Source organism: Arvicanthis niloticus, chromosome 2 (assembly GCF_011762505.2).
Source record: "Arvicanthis niloticus isolate mArvNil1 chromosome 2, mArvNil1.pat.X, whole genome shotgun sequence".
NCBI lineage: Eukaryota > Metazoa > Chordata > Mammalia > Rodentia > Muridae > Arvicanthis > Arvicanthis niloticus.
In genome coordinates, this window is record NC_047659.1 from 67277353 (window position 1) to 67296764 (window position 19412).

The window sequence follows — 19412 nt, forward strand, 5'->3', positions numbered from 1 at the left end:
GCCCCATCTCATGGGTCTTTTTAGTTCTAGGACTGCCTTGTTTGTTTCTTTTGAAGCTCTCTTCTCCTGAGTAGTGTTTTACTGATGAGTGAACATGTCTACCTTTAAATTTCACAGGTAGGAAGCCTTGGTGAGCAGTGGGCTTCTGTGCCAAGCACCATCCCCCTCCTTGAACATAATCCCATTTGGCTGCAGAGCTCAGCAGCAGGGTAGAGCAAAGGCAGCTTTTAATTGAGGCACATGCCTTCACAGAAGTTCTGTGCCATGGAGTAAGGTCAACAAACCAAGTCCAGAGAAATATCCCACTGGAGAGGGACATTTTTTTTTTTTTAAAGGGCATTTAGTCACCTCTGAAATACCTTTCAGGACTGACCCCTGCTGGCTGGTCACAGAGAGTGTCTACAGTCTGGGACCTCTTGACCCCACTTTCTGCAGGAAATCAGGCAAGTTTAAACCTCCATAATTTACTCAAGGCTCTGGCTTCTGCCGGGGGTGGGTGTGTGTGGGGGAAGCAAACAATGCTGTCAATTAATTCTAGTGCCCGATTAAGTCTCCACTATGGCACGATGCACCCAGCAGTGGGGACAGGAAGGCAAAACCTTCCGTGAGTTAGGATGGTAGGATTTCCAAACCTATCACATCTCAGGAATCTGCTCGCTCAAAGGCATTAAGAGATGGGTGAAAATGGGTGTTATTTTAACAAAGCACTGGCCTTGGTCACAATTTTCAGCTGTTTTCTCACCCATCCTCCCACCCTGCTCACCTCATCCCTACAATCGATATTTGCTGTGGAAATCCTACAAAGAAACCTTTCATTGTTAAACTGTGGTCACACAAAAGTAGTTCATGATAGCCATGGCAACCGCTCAATCTCAATGTCAGCCATAGAGAAGTGCTTGTCTTCATTTCAGTGGAAGGCTTGTGGGCTTTCTAGAAGATTCACGTTTCAAGATGCCTTACAAGAGTGGTCTCCCCAACCTTAAAGTCAAGGGTAATCAAATGGTTTCTCCTTCAAAGACTCAAACTCGGACTGCATATGGAAGAAGGTTCCCTGTATCTCTGCAGCCCTGTCCTGGAGTTCTTAGAATCAGAGATTATGGTAGCCTAAAGCCATGCTGGCCATGGTTACTGTGCAGAAACAAAATGGCCTTTGCCAGCAGCCATTCTGAAAAGGTCTTGCTGGGTTGACTTGGGGACTGTAAGAATCAGGAGGGGAAAGGCTGCTTTTCATGACTAATTACAGTCCTTGTCAACCTGAGCAGTCCCAATACCAGCACAGGAGAAGCCAAGGACAACTAGAAACCTAATTCCTTTGCTCACCATGTCAGAGACGCTTCATGTCCCTCTGTATAACTTCATGCAGAAACAAGAGACTAGGACAGACATTAAATGGGCCTATATTTGATGTAAACAGAGGCACTTTCCTGAGCGAAAAATGAGATGTCAGAGAAGAGAGGAAGAGAGGACTGGCTATTACACAGAAGCCTGGAGCCCCTGTAATGAGCAGCCTTACCTATTCCTACCTTGATAGAAAGGGCAGACTTGTTGTTTTGAAGTTATCAACCCTTACTTCAATGTGGTTTCAATTATGAATTACCAGACTAGAGGGGGTGGGGGGAGAAAGCTTTGATTTATTCTTTTTTGCTCCAATTATGCATGATGTGTTTCCACAGAAGACTTTGAAAAGTATTTCATCATGCCTCTTATCCTGCAGTGGTCAAAGGGCAACACCGACAGGAGTTAACCCTTTTCTTCCTCACCCAGGTTCAAAGAGACTATGGGTGGATGTAGGCCACGGGCTCCGAAGCAAAGGAAGTCACGAGAGGGTTAAGAGTTCACATCATGTTACTTGCTTGCACAAGGGTGGTGTCCCCTGTCCAAAATGGTGAGATGATATTTATGTTAATGGTTACTGGGAGATATGAAAGGGGCAATCAGTAATGTGGCCCATGCTGCCTTAACCATTAAACCTCTACAGCCCTGACTACCCACAGCTTTCTTCCAGAGCGAGCTGACGGGCCCATGTGTCTCCAAGCAAGATTTCTTAGTTCATAGAGGAAAGAATTGAAGAAAAATCTGGAGTCAACCTCCTGCCTCCCAAATAATAACTGGCTGTTCTGAAAAACAAGAATAATGCCAGAGGCCAGACTTCACTGATGACACATGACACAGACACAGGGGCGACAGAGATCAAAGGCCAGAAGACTAAGACAACTGTCAACTATAGGGAGAGTGAGCTGCCAATTAGGAGCTCTGCCGCCTGCCTGCCTCCATGCACTTCTCCATGAGCGTCTTTCTGACATGGTGCAGAGGGATGCCTGATCACATATGCCTCCCTTGCCATGTCTGAAGACACCGAGAGCCACAGCGATGAGGGTGAATTCAAAACATTTCTCTGTCCTCCAGATAACGGGGTCTTCTCTGGAGACCTGGCTCACTATGACCTCCTATCTCACATTTATTTGTACTAATTTGCCTGTGGTTTGTTGGTCTTTCTGGGCTGAGGCCTGGCACTGTGTAACAGCCCTTTAAACTCTCAGCCACCTTCCTTTCCGAAAAGCCTCTTTCTCTTCTACTTCTGTCCTCCTGCAGCTCCAAGTGGGTGTGTTACCTCTGCTCTCCACGCCACCTCAGTTTCCACCGCTGTCTCTTTGGGCTGTGTTTTAACCATTGGAGTTCATCCTCCAGTCTAAACGGGGAGTCTCACTAGCTTGGTTTCTGCTGCTCTTAGTCGGGCTTCATGGTTTTGTTGTTTCTGATGGTGGGGGAGGGGGGAGTCCTCACTTTCTTAGCACCTTCCTCAAAGGACTGAAGATGAATTCTTCAAGGCAGGGTCTGAGTTTCAGTTCCCTCTCACCGTATCTGGCCTAGCCTTGTGGTATGAGCCTGGCCCACAGCCTACGTGGGGTGGGATGGTTTGTGAGCACAGGTCTCAGCACTGAGCCAATCTAGGCAGTTCCCATCTTCATGTCACACAGACACAGCTCTCCATGTCTTGGTCTGGATGGGTCACAGGTGACAAATCCTGTTCCTCACCCCCCATTTCACATAGTGGTCATACTGAATCTCCGCATCACCAAAGATGATGGATTTCCACAGTGAACACTTGCTGTGCACCCATCCTCCCAGGGCAGCAAAGGCCAGTCTGTTTCAGGGCTCAGCTTCTGTTCATGCAGCTCAGTAACTAGTTAGAACTGACCCAAAGTACATCGCTGGTAGTTTATTACTCAGTTGGGAGAAATCTTTCTACATTCACAAGGTCAAGTTAATCATGTATTACCATGTGCCTTGGTTAATTTGAGGGCCAAGTTTGTGTTTAAGTTTGCTGAAAATAATTCTCTAAGAAAATTTGGCAATAATAATACAACAGCTGAAATGATGGAAACAGAGAATTTCTACACAGGACAGGCTATAGTTCTTCAGACTCCTGTTTTGTTACCAAAAAGATGAAATGGTCCATGATTATCATGGATGATGGTGATGATGATTTTGTGGTGCTGCAATCACATCTGGGGCTTCGTGCCACTTCTACCACTGAACTGTACCCTAGTGCAGAGGAAGGTCCTGAATGTCTCACTTCCATCACCAGTCAGAACCGACTTAGCCGATCGCTGCTGCTGGGTGTAAATAATGTCCCACTGTAAACAGTCCCATCCCATTCTAAATGCCCGTTTCCATATGCTAAGACACTATATAGTCCGACCTCTCTATCTGTGGTTCTTGCATACAAAGATTCAATGAAGTGTGGATTGACAACACTTGAGAGAAACGATAATTCTATAAGGAACCTCTGAAGACTTTCCTTTCTTGCTCTTATTCCCTGAACAATAAAGTAAAGCTGATGTTCGCTAAGCATTTACAGAGACTCGGGCATTAGGAGCAATCGGAGATTATCTGTCTTTACAAGAACGAGCACAGATCTGTGCACTCACACCACTGTACACTAGGGGCTTAACCATCCATGGGGTTTATATCCATGGGACCAATCCCACACAGATGCTGAGGGTCAGCTGCATCAGTGGTCATAACAGTAACAACTTTTCAAAGTACTGTGCCATTTACAAAAATCTTCCTTTTAAATTATACCTCCGATTTTTCATAGTCACACTTCTTAAGAATTACCCTACACTATTCCCACTTTACAAATAAAGATAATAAATTTCAAAGAGGTAAGAAACCCACATAGGGTCAAACTAGTGAATGTTCTTGAACTCAGGTTTGATTCCAAAATGTCTTTTTCTTTGAAGGTCTGGACACCAACAAGTAATCAGGAGTTAACTGTGACACTACTCCTCTGTGGCCATTCGCACCCCTAAGCCCGGCACTACAGATATCATACTGTTGCAGAGGGAGAGTCCCTCAGTCACCTCAAGTCACTCAGATCATGAGCAGTAGGGGAAGATTAACACACAGTTCAGAAATGTCTGGGTTGCACTTAGCTTACTGAAGGCTCAGGGGTTAAACCCACCTGACTACCTCTTGAAAATTCCTGCTATTAGCTGAGGCTTGGCCACTTCAATCTTTTACATTTGGCCAGATGCCTACCCTCCGTATACAGTGCCAAACTACTGTCAGGAAGAGCTGGAAGGGTGGCCACTGATTGCTTTTCAGGTAGTAGAGGAAAAAGTTGACATTTCGTCTTCCTAGAGCTTGGAAAGGAAGGCAATACATTTATAAGAACCTCATCTGGCTGTGGCCTCCATCAGTGGGATGGACACGAGCCAGTGAACAGCTCAACATAAGCCATATTAAAAGAATTTGGAATGAGCAAAGAGAAGATTCCAGATGTTGATACTTTCAATAATTCATGAGTTATAACAGTCTGTAAGCAATAAATTTCATTAAATATATCTATGATATGACTGCTTAAGATATTGGCAAAAATAACAACCATTGATTTTATTGGTTTACAATTTGACATATCAAAAATAACAATTCCACTGTTTGACAGGCATAGTACATAGGACTGTTATTATTTTTAGAACAAAATACAATCATCACCCTTGAGTTCATGAGGATACAGACAACAACTGAAAGAAAGACCTCCATGAAAATACTCATGTTTCACTTGATTCCAACAACCAAGGCTCACCAAAGACAGCAGCCAAGGCTACTGAACCACTACTTCTCATGAGAGGGTAAACAAACTTACAATCTCACCTAACTAGCTCATGTTTGAAAACTCCTAGCAGTTTGAAAGAACACATGTATAGACTTGTGTGCTGGCGAGCCCATCGGCTCCATCGGCAAGGTCGGTTATGAGGTGGGAAGATCTCACAGGCACTCTTGGGAACGATTAAATGACAGCTCAGGCATTTGAGCTCAGAGGGCCACCACAGTTATGACCAGGAAAACTCGAGTCTTTGTGTGTCTGTAGATGACAGGAGCACAGCATTTCAGGAGAGCTGGTAAGGGGGAAGGAACAGCCTCCACAACACAGCCACTTCTTAATTCTCTGGAATTTCACTAAGGCACATGTTTTGTCTACTGTACTTTCCTCTGTTTCTTCTTGGGGGAAGAAAGAAGGCACGAGCCCACAAGAGCAAAAGGAATAGAGGCAGAAGACAAGAATGGATCTGGGTCTGACAAATTTTTGGAAGCTGAAACACATGGTGGTGTTTCTTTTTAAAAATCCTCTTGGTGTAAAACATAGAAATGTTGGATAAAAGAAGCCAAACTTCTTTCAACCTGCAGCTGAGGTCACAGGAAAAAGGAAATTCCAGAGGTCAGGAACAAAGTGGAGACCCAGAGGATGGAAAGCAGTGGAGTTGGGCACAGTGGGACCACGAGGGCAGAGGCTATGGCTGGGCGCAATGATGATGCTTGCCTTTGAGGCTAGGGAGGGAAAGAAGGGGAAAGGAGTCTTGGACACAAAGCCTGTGTGATCAAGGAAAGAAGAGGAGCAGGAAAAGCCACCTACAAAGAGACACAAGCGACATAACACACTCCACTTTCTGGGCCTGAGCTTGGGGTGGTGTCAGAGGTCTCCTTGGGAAAGTTTAGTGGAAAGCAGTCTTGAGGCAGGTTTGGATGTAACAGTCCACATGATGGAACAGATCTCCACCCGAGGGGCTGCAGTAGGAGTGACTTATCTCCATGCTGCACCTAGAGTACCTAAAGCAGCATTAAATCTTTAAATAATCATTGACAAAAAAGAAATGAATGAAGTGAAGCAGAGAGAACATGGAAGACCCTAGAAAATACCCTCTCTGCCCAAGTTGTAACAATTTACACACACACACACACACACACACACACACACACACACTCCTCATCAAAGATGAACTCATGCTCCAAAATTACAAAGCCTTCAAGGAAACAATATAACCAAATCAGTAGACATTGACCTATGACATAATGAGACTGCACCAGGAATCCAGAAAACTGGAGAAGCAGAGAATAAATGTCTCAGATTCTTCAAGACTTAAAAGACACTAAAGGGAGTCAGGAGGGTTTGGAGTTTAAGGTCAACCTATATAGTGAGACCCTGTCTTAATAAAAACATAAGGGCCAAGCAGACAGATTTGATTAAAGTAACCAAAATGAACTTCTACAAATAACCACTGAAGTTTAAATCACAATGGATAGATAAAATGGGGAAAGGGCTGAGAAACACTATCCTGCACAGAGATATGCAATGTGGGAAACCTAGGAAAGAACACAGAACAAGAACAAAAGGCAGAGGCAGAAGAAAAGAGATTGCACACAAATTTACCCGGACTCCAGAAGGGATAACTAGGGAGAAATACAAATGTATACCATTCACAGAATAGATGAATGGGAATTCCCAAAATAACAATAAGAGGTTCAGGTTAAAGGAGAAAACAGCCTCCAAAGCCAGGAAGCACTGCAGCCTACTCATACGGGAGGCCACATGGGACTCAAAACAGAGGGTGCAAACTTGAAAAGTAAAAAGGTATTTACAGTTGGAAAGCCACAACTTCCCTCATCTGACAAAGAGAGAAGGAAACAGTAATGAGACACTGAAATCGCCTGGAAGAAGCCTGTGAGCCATGTCACCATCACAACACCAGGACAAACTGTGGGCTGAAACACCTCCGAGGTGGACAACCCTTTCTCGGGGTCACATATCAGATATCCTGCATATCAGACATTTACAGTAAAATTTGTAACAGTAGCAAAATTATAATAATGAAATAGCAATGAAAATGATTTTATGGTTGGGGTCACCACAACATGAGGAACTGTATTAAAGACCTGCAGCATTGGGAGGTTGAGACTCACGATGGAAGGTTCAGGAATACACCTGTGCATGCACATGGAAAAAAATGCAACCATGATAAAATGTTAACACTGGAAGAATATAGGTAAGGACTATATAAAAAATGCTACTATTAAAAACTTCAATTCTGAACTGTATCAAAATAAAAAAAAAGCATGCTGGGGACACAACTCAGGGGTGTAACATATAGCTAGGACATACAAGGTCTGGGTACAACCCCTAGCCTCAGAAAAAAAAAAAGAAAGAAATAGAATTTTTACACAGATGTGGAGGCATACACCTACAGCCCCAGGGCTCAGAAATCTGAGAAAAAAGGAATATTTATGTTCAAGAGCCCAAGACCAACCTGGGCAAAAAAAAAAAAAAAAAAAAAAAAAAAAAAAAAAAAACAAAAACAAAAAAAACCAAACCAGTGAGCAAACAAAAGTCAGACTTATAATGAATGACATAGCAAAGCAAAATCAATCAACCAATCCTTTACTTTCCAAGAGTGATGACAAGAAGACTCAGACATGAGAGCTACCTGGAGGCATTCAATAAGAACAGTTAGTCAAAGATCCTTTAAACCTAAGGCACAGACAGGTCAATCCCATCCTCAGGCTTTGGGGAGAGAAGTCTATGGGACAAACAAATCTGAGAAATTCCAGACTCAAAGTTCCTAAGACCAAGAAGCAGGGTGTGATGGCTGTTCTTGGTTGTCAATCTGACTATATCTGTAAAGAACTACAGTACAGAAATGGAGGGCACACCCGTGAGAGACTTCCTGCTTGGCCTGAGGTGGGTGAATCCATGTCTAGTCCTGTCCAGACCTTTGAGGCAGAAAGACATAGGCCTTAAATCCAAATATTGGGGCAGGAAGATACACCCTTAATAGGGGCTATACCTCCTGCTAGAGTCTATATGAGGACATAAAGGAAGGAAGCGTTTGCTTTTTGCCTGTTTGACCTTGACCTTGCCCAGCTAACACAACCATGCATTCACTAGCAATGGAGCCTACACTGCATTTTTTCTGGATTCCAGCATATACTGAAGACTGGCTGAGACCTCCAGCCTTGTAGGACTGAGCAACTATTAGCAACTACTAAATTCTTAGGGTGTGTGTGTGTGTGTGTGTGTGTGTGTGTGTGAGAGAGAGAGAGAGAGAGAGAGAGAGAGAGAGAGAGAGAGATTGATTCCCTAAGTTCGATGACTCTAGAGAACCTTGACTAATATACAGGGAAAGATACCATCTACAAAATACCATCTCCCTTTCAGCTTTCAAATGCTTGGGGCCCACACTTACTCATCCCTCTTCTGACCCTCACCCTGAGGCACAAAGATAATTCCCCAGAGCAAGAAACCAGTCTGAGAAAAATAACCATTAACACCATCATTTGGTTAAATGCCTGGGTCTCCACTTCCTCACTAAGTACAGCTCAGACCTTCCAATCAGCTCCATGCCTCACTCACAAGAGCTGATGCCAACAATGACCAGGGGCTTAAAGAAAGCTTTCACTACAAAAGGGCAAATAAAAAATTAGAAAAGAAGTAAAAAGTAAAGAATAAATAAATACAATTACAAACAATATTTTCAGAGATAGAAAATAATGTGTCCTTAAAATAAGAACTTATATGAAAGATTAGTTTGAAATTAAAAAAATTGTCGGTTTTTAATCAAAAGAAAAGTCAAAATGTAAAGGAAGAAAATGTCACAGAAATGAGAACAGAAAGATCAGGTCTGGAAAGAAAAGCAGCAGAGCCAAGCCACACATCCACCATCCATGTGACAGATGTCACAGAGAAAAAACGAGGGGATAGAAGAAGAAGATAACAAACAATACTCAAGAAGAAAACACCTCTGCATTGAAAGGCACGAATTTCCAGCTTGAAAGAGCTCAAATCAGCATTGTCAGCAAAAACACTCATGAGGGCACATTATCCTAAAAATTTTAGAACACAGAAGTTGCCAAGAGTGGGGGAAAGTTAACATTAAAAGCCAAGAACTAAAATGTTTCTCTTTCTGAGATTACATGGAAGGAGTGGGAGTCAACAGAGCAACGATTTCAAGCTTCTGGGTAAGTCTACCTCCACCAAAATTCTGAGTCCAATCACTCAGCACAGGGGAAGTAAGTGCGTTTCCAGACACCAAGGTGACTGAGTGTTCGCTCCCTCTCTGTACGCTGCCTTAGGCAGCTCTTTAGAAGGAAGAAACCAGAAAAAGAAAGACACTAGGCCCTGGAACAGGAAACAGCACAAAGCAGAGAAGAAAGAGAAATCCAGAAAGGAGAGGATTAGGATAACAGCTATTCAGAGACCCAAAGAGGACTCATCGCACTGTAGAAGACAGGGCTTGGAAGCCAAAGAAAGAAGCCTGGCCTTTACCTGAGCTGTCCATTTTACTGTCTTAACTAGAGTGGTTAGTGAGAACCATTTGCAGTAGAACCAAACAAAGTAAAAGGAAAAAAATATCTATCAACCCCCTGGAAAACAGGGGAGCTTAAGTATTAATCATAGCCCAATTACACACAAGGTAAACAGTATTTTAATGAAAAGAGATGACACATTAGCGCTGGTCGAATGTGTTGGGGGCCGACTTTTAGCAGAAAGCGGCTATCAGCTTTGCAGCCATCTTGAGCCATATACCCTGACATGAGACTTGGATTACAATAGCCTACAACAGCTGAGCACACTCCGATAATCTTGGTTTAGATACCTTGAGATTAAAGGTGTGTGAGATTAAAGGTGTGTGAGATTAAAGGTGTGTGACTTAAGAGTATGACTTAGAAGTATAGAGATCAGAGTTAGAGACAAGACCTAAGGGCATGATTAAAGGTGTAATTTAGAGGCGTGGCTTAGAAATGAGACATATAAAAGGCAGAGACAGAACAGATCAGAATCAGACTGAGATCAGAGAATCAGACACAGCAGACAGAGGAGACAGAGAAGGAGACACTTAGAGGAAGAGAGACTGAAGAATAAACGGGATTGAATCACACCCTGTCTGGTCTCCATTCTTCGAGTCTGCCCTCACCCTCGATCTTGCTGAACCCCGACCCGTGGACCGGAGCGGCAGCTTGGGCCGGGATACAGTGGCCGCCCAAATGTGGGTCGACTCGGGCCTCAACATTTTGCCTGGGCTGCGACATTTTTTGGCCGCCCCAACATGGGGCTAGTGTGGACCCCAACACGAATGCACACAACAAACACAGGGAAAGCAGAGAAGGGGGTGGGGGTTGGGGGGAGGGAGAAGCACTAATCTGGATAAAGTGGAAAAGATGTCTCTTAGTGAGAAACTTTAAAATTCCACTATTAGCATTTGGTACCGGAGCAGGAAGACAAGCAGAGGAGAGTGGGAAGAGCTGGAAGCAGCTGCCTGGGGAACACGGTCCAGCTTTTATGTGACTACTTAAATGCCTGTGTGACACAGCACTAATTTTTAAATGATAAAATAAGTAAATATTGCAGAGAGAGAAGGGAGGGGGCTGGGATAAAAATCAAGTGTCAAACTCTGGCCAGAGCAATGTGGTCATTTTTTCTAATCTACAACTATACTGACCTGGTTATGAGAAAATCTCAAGTATTACTTTGGAGACTCTATGTTCTGGGATTGCTGAGGCAGACCTGGAGGGAGCCTGGCCATGGCTCCTGAAGGCAGACCAAGGATCTGTGTGCATGCCTGATAACTTGTGCAGGGCAGCATTGCCAGGGCAGCCAACCTGTCCCCTGTCCATCTGCTGCAGGTCAAGCCTCCACACACTCCCTTATTTCACTTGCTTGCTTCGCACATGCTGTCAGTGTCAAGAGGCAGTGGGGTTTGATTCATGAATGCTGGGGCCCTCAGAGTAGACCATGAGTTAAGGATAGAGGCAGGGAGTGGCGATGTGTCCCCTTCGGTGTATACCCCCCATCACAGTGATGTGTCCCCCTTGGGGTGCCACACAGATATCTATTATACAGTGAAAGAGCCCTTCCACTGCAGATTTGACTGACACAGCTATGATCTCAGACACACCCCAAGTTTGCTTTTCATATTCCTTATACATTTTCTCCATTTAAATCTGGCTTGGGGCCTGGGCCTTCCTATCTTCCCTCTGACCAGACCTGGCCAAGCTCCTTAGTTCTTGCATCTTTCTGTCCGTAGACCAAAGCCTAGCTCTCTATTCCCTTACTGCTGATAGGTAATCTGAGACTTTTGGCTTTTCCCTAAAGCTCTTCACAGAAAAGCATAGAATTTAAGGTAGTCTACTAGGCCACTTGTGCAAATGTTACCCAATTCAAGATATACTTCTAAAACCAATACAATTCAAGAATGTACTTAAAATGCAAACTAAGTTTCTGAATTCCACATGTATTTTTGTCTTATGTAGGCAGTAGGAGGGAAAGGATCCTAGAATCCGCCTTAGAAGACCCCGGGGGAAAAGAACAGGCCCTCAAACTCCGGAGGGTGTGTTGTACACAGCCCGGAAGCTAAAGGGTGCTGCTGAGGTCAGCTAGGCCATTTGCTAAACTGGTGTCCTTCCCACTTGAGAGTTCTGCTTCATGCATCGGACCATGCTTCCTGGGATTCCAAGTAATGACTGCTTGTTCACATTTACAGCTAAGTGATCTTTCCAGAACACAGCCACTGTGTGCAAGAGTCATCTGGACAGCTGAGTGTATGCAGCTTTCAGCTGTAGACGAAGCAGTGACAGACATAGCATGAACAGCCTCTGGGTATTTTCTAATCTAAACCCTGAAGATCAAATGGAGGGTCGAGGTGAGGAGTGACAAGCCTCCTCTGGTCAGTGAACTAGGATGTGGAGAGTAAGTCAAACTGCACATCAAAACATGGTCCTTGGGTCAGCATCATCATACATTAGACGTAAGGCCTGGGAACCTGCTAGAAATGGGAGTCCTATGCACCCACCCTAGCCAAGCTCGATCTTGGGGTGGACAGACAGGACTGTGTATTCAAGTACTCCACATTTGCCCAACTGAGACCATGGCTGGCACCTATAAGTCAGGCACTTTCATGGAACATCTCAGAGTATGGACAGTCTCTAGTACTTTCTATATGCAAACTCTGGGTTTTGTCAGAGGCTAACAGGAAGTCCTCATACTTAGATAATCCTGGTTGATCTGCAGGTGAGTCATCCGTCTAGCTGACTTCACTGGAACAAGGTTTGGTTTTACCATCTTTCCCTCACACGGCTACACACGTTAAGCAGCCTCCCTAAATTCCTCACAAATGTTTATCAGTAGCGGTGATGAGAATGCCTACTTTTCTTCTGTGTTCCAGGTCTAATGTCTTAGTCAGGGTATCTATTGCTATGATAAAACATCATGATCAAAAACAACTTAGAGAAGAAAAGGTTCATTTCAGCTTACAGTTATAGTCCATCATGAAGGGAAGTCAGAAAAGAACTGAAGGCAGGAACTAAGGCAGAGGCCATGAAGGAATGCTGCCTACTGGCTTGCTCCTCGTAGCTTGCTCAGCCTGCACCCAGGACCACCAGCCTAGGGGATACACCACCCATGGTGAGCTACACCCTCCCATATCAATCATTAATCAAGCAAATGTAATAGGCTTGCCTACAGGCCAAAGTGGGGCATTTCCTTTTCTAAAATGGTTCTAGTTTATGTCAAGTTGACATAAAACTAGCCAGCATATCTGACATAGTAAAGGCAGAAAGGAAAAGAGAAGGCAAGCTTTCCTAGTGCTATTGCTGATTAAAACTTGAAAAAATATATCTAATGAGAAAATAATTCACAACACTGATAAGATGGAATAAAAATCACATTATAGACAAAGAATAAAGAAATTCACAATTTTAAGAGGACATTACTTTTGATGTTTTATAAGAATGTTACTGAGATAGTTCAGTTCTGTTAGAACATGCTCAAAATCCAAATGAGACCTAATACCTTGTCCCCATCCCTGTCCCTGTCTCCATCTGTGTCCTCCTACATCTACATACCTGAGACCAGACATCCAGAATGCTGTCTGGGGAAAAGCCCGGCTGTCTGGCCAGCCCAGAAATGGTGGCAGGGATAGCAAGGCAGGAAGAGGGATTTAGGGAGATGATAACATTTGGCTGGCAAGTGCAAAGACAGAAACAGATCAGTGGGTAGACAAATAGAAAAGGTAAAAGATACAGGAAGTCCTGGGATGAGCTAAGAAAATTCAGGATAAAAACACACATTCCTTCTTTTATTTATTTATTAATTCTTGATGGACGAATGTATATGTATTTTATGTATACAGATGCTTGGTCTGTGTGTATATCTATACACTAGAAGAAGGCATCAGATCCTATGGGGCTACAGTTATAGATGGTGCCACATGTAGGTGTTAGGAATTGAACTCAGGACCTCTAGAATAGCCAATGCTCTTAAATGCTAAGCCATCTCTCCAGGCCCCCACCCCTCTGTATGTTTTCTTTCTTTCTTTCTTTCTTTTTTTTTTTTTGTTTTTTGTTTTTTTGGGGTTTTTTTTTTGTTTTGCTTTTCGAGACAAGGTTTCTCTGTGTAGCCTTGGCTGACCTGGAACTCACTCTGTAGACCAGGCTGGCCTTGAACTCAGAAATCCACCTGCCTCTGCCTCCAAAGTGCTGGGATTAAAGGCATATGTCACCACTGCCCAGCTTTTTTTTTTTTTTTTTTTTTTTTTTTTTGTATTCTTTCTTTTTTAAAAACAACTTTTGATGTTCCTGTGTGTAAGTGTGTGTGTGTGTTAGACATATCTTTTGGTTAGACATTTTTTCAAGTTTTAATCAGTAATAACACAAGGAAATATTCAAGTGTGGTGAAGTACACATGCACACACATTTGTGTAGAGGCCAGGGATCTACCCCCAGCTCTGGGATTATAGGGGTATGCCACCACACTCTCTCTCTCCATCTCTATTTGCCTCTTGACCAGCTTGAGCTCAGTGAGAGTCCTTTCCCAAGCATAGTCTCTAATCAAGGCATGCGACTTCCAAGTAGTGCTCAAGACTCTCTGTGGCAAACCCTCGCTGGCCCTGAGAGTGGAACACAGTACAACTGGCCTCATCCTAGTGATTAGAACAGTGAGGCACTTGGTGATGAACGCCCTAGGAGGCCACCCCTCACTGTCTCTCACCCACAAGCACAGACATTTCTGTATTGAATGGAGACAGCTGTATCTATCCAAAATACAGCTTTCACCTCTCATTCCCCTGTCTGAGCATGCACAGAGCGGGCGGGAGGCCAGCAGCACACCTTTGAGCATCCCAGAGCATCCTTGATTTACTGACCACCATCCACACCTACTCCCACCTCGGGTGTCTGACATTGTAAATTTGCTGGAATCTAGAGGAGAGACTCCCCTGCAGGCCAAGCTCAGAGTAATCTCATCTAGAGTCAGTTAAATATTCCTGAGGGGAGGGGAAGTCAACTATACATGAATCATTGCTATCCAGCCTCCCGCCTACCGCTTCCACTGAAGACACACAAGTGAGCAGCCCTGGGCTGTAAATCAGGAACCTCATCACCTGTCTGACTACAGAGGTGATAAACACCTAAGTGTCCTGAACAGGTATTTAAGAAAGAACCAAATGAAAAATATCAAACGCATTTCTGGATGTGCACCTAGATTTATGCCTATGTTCTCACGTTCTTTACCAAGCCCTGATTCTTCACTTGAACCCATTCTGTCTTTAACTCCAAGCATACCCACCCTAAAACCACACTTTGACATTTTTTCCTTAGTCTAAACTTGCAAAAAGAGAATTGAAACTCCAATTATTTATTCTTAGAGCTCTAGATAAACACACAGGGTGAAGTCCCTAATTCCCAGACAGTCTGCCCAAGTGCACTGGGAGCACTTGCCTGCATTCTACAGAGGAGCACACGTGAGAATCTTCAGTTCAAACCTGCACCATATGCTAGCTCAGGAGTTAGGTTCCACACTGAGGGGGCTCAGTGGCTCCCACGGGACTTTACCAGCAGTGTGAAGCCCACGTCCTCACTTGTTTACACAACCTGTCAATTATGTGACCAGCACAGGCCACAGGCATTATGTATGTACCGTGAGATTTTAGAGAGGACATCTATCACTTCCCCTACGTTCTAAGCAGGTGGTATGTGGGGATAACTGAAATAATGGCTATCATACTAGCATGTGAGTCCTGCAGCTGCTTGAAACCTCATAGGAAATTATGCTTCCATGTGTGTTAGGCAATGGAAAGAAACAGATTCCACACTTTCAGAGGTTGTGCTTCCTGTGTGGGGGTCTCTGAGGCCTTGTGCAGGAAGGATGTACACGCAGGTCCCTGGGAAAAGAAGCTGATGGCAAAGAAAGACACACTGGGGCTAGGGAGGAGCAATAGGTGGGCATGCTGGAAGGAAATCACTTGGGCCATAATGTAGAACTCCACAAAGTAAGCAGAAGAGAGGCTAGGAAGGCAGACTGAGAAAGCCCCTCAGAGTAAACTATGTCTCTGGCTCACCAGGGAGAACAACCAATCTCCCCAGACATGGCTCCAATCCACCTTGACTAGTTGTCTCCTGGGTTCCTCAAGTTGTCTCCAATGCTGTCTCATCGCCATGCACACCAGTCCTCCACACGCTGTCACACAGGTTCATCCCAAGGGTATTCTTACCCTGTTAAAACCCTACTGTGGTTTCTCATCATCTATTGAGAGCACTGTTATATATGGATATTGTGTGACCCGGTCATCCTCAGGCTTCATCTCCTTCTCGAAAGCTTCTTCCTGCTACAATGCCCTTGAGGCTCGTGAATCCCCTGTTCCCCTGTCTCTCTGCACCTCCTTACTGAAGAGCCTGTCTTTTATGCACTGTGTGCTTTTGACACCGTTATCAAAAAACAAGTGGCCATCTATTCTATCCCACTAGTGTGTGTGTGTTTTTGTGCCAGTATCGCACTGTCTTTCCTGCCACGGCTCAGTGGTATGATCTGAAATCAAGTACTACATGTAATAGGTCTGGCATTGGTTTTTCTTTAAGATTTTCTTGGCTATCTGTGGGTTTTTTGTGCTTCCATGTGAATTTTAGGAGGTTTTTTATTTCTTTTTTTCTAGTTGTGTGGAGCCTGTCAGTGGAATCTTTGTGGGGACAGTCTTTGGATTGATTACTTTAGGCAATGCTTCAGTCTATGAGCAGTGACATATTTCCCTTGACTAGTACCATCTTCCATCAGTATCCTCATATTTTACTACAGAGGTCTTTCCCCTCCCTGGTTATGGCGTCCTCTGGTTTGCTTGCTCACTTATTTATTGAATGAAGCTATCGTGAAAGAAACTTTTTTCCCCTGATTTCTCCTTGGGAAGTCAGTTACTGAGACACAGGAAAGCTTTTCATTTTTGTGTGTTGATTTTGAGCCCTGTCACTTTGCTAGTGTGTCCCCAGACTCTTTTAAGTAGGAGCACAGTATCAGCAAACAAGGACAGTTTCCTACGGTCCCTTTGGCTTCTTTGTCTTGTCTTACTGCTTTAGTCTAGTGACTGAGAATGAAGAGTGAGCACCTGTCTCATTCAGGGTTCAGGGAAATACTCCCAGGTTGTCCCTGGTTGGCATAATGCTGGCTGGCTGCTTGCCTCCAAAAGCTTTTACTCTATTGAGGTAACTTCTTTCTAGTCCTGTTTCCTTCAGGACTTTCCTCATGCAGCCATTTGAACTTTGTCAAATGCCTTTCCTTATTCACTGAGAATATTGTGTGATTTCTGTCTTGAAGTCTACTAAGCTGGTATGGAACATTTGTTTGTTCGAGTGAATGTTAAACTAACCTTGCATCTCTGGGGTGAAACCAAGTTTGTTGTGATATATGATATTAATGTCCTCTTGAATTTGGTTTGTAAGTGTTTTGTTGAAAAAAAATTCTTTTTTTCTGTCCAGCCATGGAAGTTGGTCTGTGGTTTTGTTGTGTGCTTATCTGGTTTAGTATCGGGATAATTCTGTTTCACAGAATGTTTGACGGCATTCTTTCGTTTTCAGTTTTATGGCACAATGTGAGTTCCCTGTGAGCTCTCAAAGGTTTGCTCAGACTCAGTAGTAAACCTACCCAAACCTGGCCTTTTCCTTGTGGGAAGACTTTTCATTGCTACTTCAATTTGTGCTGTTTCTTATGGGTCTGCTTAACTTGTCTTTATTTTTATACTATTTAATTTCAGTAGGTGATACATGTTTAGGAATATATCCACTATTTCCAGAATTTTCAGCTTTTTGAAAAGTTTCCACACCATTCTCTAGTGATTCTCCAGGTTCAGTGGATTCTGCTGTAACAACTCCCCTCATCTCTAACCTTGTCTGTGAGATTCCGCTCTTTCTTCTGGTAGTTTGGTCAGAGTTTTGTCAATCTTGTCCATCTGTTCAAAGAGCCAGCTCTTAACTCTGTGAGTTGCTCTTCCAGTTTCTAGTTAATCAACATCCACCCTGATCTTTATGATATCTGGCCACAGTGCATTTAGGTACAGTACATAGTGGACTGGTACACAGTGCAGATTTGCTCTGATTTTTTAAATTTTACTTTACTTGATATGTATAGGTGTTCTACCTGTGTGCATGTCTGTGAAGTAATAAGTGTACCTGCTGTACACCTAATTATTAGGTATATTACTGATCCCTGGCACCTGTGGAGGCCAGAGGGCGTCAGATCCCCTGAGAATGAAGTTACAACGGTTGTAAGCCACCATTTAGGTGCTGAGAATTGAACTGATGCCTCTGGAAGTGCTGTTAACTGCTGAGCTATCATACTAGAGCATGATTTCCTTTTTAAAATTTGAACACTAACTGCTGTAACTGGCTTCCCTTCTTTCCTAGAAGCTTGGTAGGCTGTGCTGCCATTTCATCAGAGTGTAGGAATGTTAAGTAGTCTCCCTGACTTCGTCAATAACTCACTGTTAACTGAAGGGTATCCTGTTCAACTGGCAAGTGTCTGTGTATTCTCTGTGGTTTCTCTTGTTGATTTCTAGTTTTCTTCTGTTGTCTAAGAGGGTAGAATTGTTTCAGTGTTTTGCATCTATTAAGGCTTACTTGTTCAGTGACACCTAATGTGACTATAGAGAAGGTTCTATGGGCTGCTGAGAATGTGTATTCTGTTATCTGTTGGATGGCATGGTCTGTAGATGTCTGTTACATCCAACTGTATGGGTTAGCTCTGCTGTTCCTCTGCTTTTAGTTTGAAAGACCTGACTTAAAAAAAAAAAGAATGGTGTCCTGAAGTCCCCAGGTACTACCACATCAGGACTTAGCTGACCTTTCAAGACATTTAGTGTTTATAAATTGGGAGTCCCCAATGTTCATCTGAGACAACAGCATTTAAATAACCGTCTTCCTGGGTTGTATAATTTCTTTCTCCTATTCCAACGGTTCACGTGGCTAGCATAGGAACCCACTTACCACAGCAGGAGGGTCGTTCCACTCTTCATAGGAGATGGCTGCATATGGATAGATCCTGTCATTGATGATCTGTAGGGTGGCCAGGGCAATGGCTTTAATGGACTGGAAGTACGCCTCCCAGAACCATCGTGCCTACAAAGAAAACAACATGATGCAGGTGAGCCAGTGAGATGTGGAGGGCCAGATGCTCTGTCACAGCCACTCTAGGGCCAGTTGATTCCTTTATTCTGGGGTGAAGGGTACTCCCTGCTCCATACCAGCTATGTCAGAGGTGTGTCTTTATTGATGGCAGTCAGAATAGAATAGTAACCAGGGAAGTACACAGAGTTGTCATAATAGAAGAGGGGCCTATGATGATGAAAGGGCCATGCCTAGAGTCTTTTTTTAAAAAGTATATACAAAGCTGAGACAGCATCGTCCATGGTTAATGCCATGCATTTGCCATATAGGCATGAGAACCTGAGTTTGGATTCCCAGAACATATGTAAATGTGAGGTGGGCATGAAAGCCTACACATAATCCCAGGATTAGAAACTGGAGATAGGAGATCCCCAGAGCAAGCTGGCTAACGATACTGGTTGTATCAGTGAGCTCTAGGTTTGATTAAGAGATCCTGCCTCAAAGAATACAGTAGAAAAGCAATTAAGAATGATTCCTCATCTCAGCCTGTGCCTTCATATGTACATATGCAAGTACTCACACACACACACACACACACACACACACACACACACACACACAAATATACATGCACACATGCATACACATGAAAATGGACAAAAACCCATTAGATGTTACATATATAGAGAGTATGTTAGAAGTCTTGTGTGCAT

At 43.7% G+C, this 19412-nt stretch overlaps 1 protein-coding gene across 1 annotated transcript in view; it reads right to left on the minus strand.

Moving 5' to 3' along the window:
- Nucleotides 1–19412, minus strand: part of Ext2 (exostosin glycosyltransferase 2) — a 126064-nt gene that overhangs the window by 49645 nt on the left and 57007 nt on the right. Inside the window, exon 8 of the mRNA XM_034495017.2 lies at nt 18580–18711. Coding sequence (XP_034350908.1) covers nt 18580–18711 — 132 coding nt within the window. The remainder of the gene's footprint in view (nt 1–18579; nt 18712–19412) is intronic.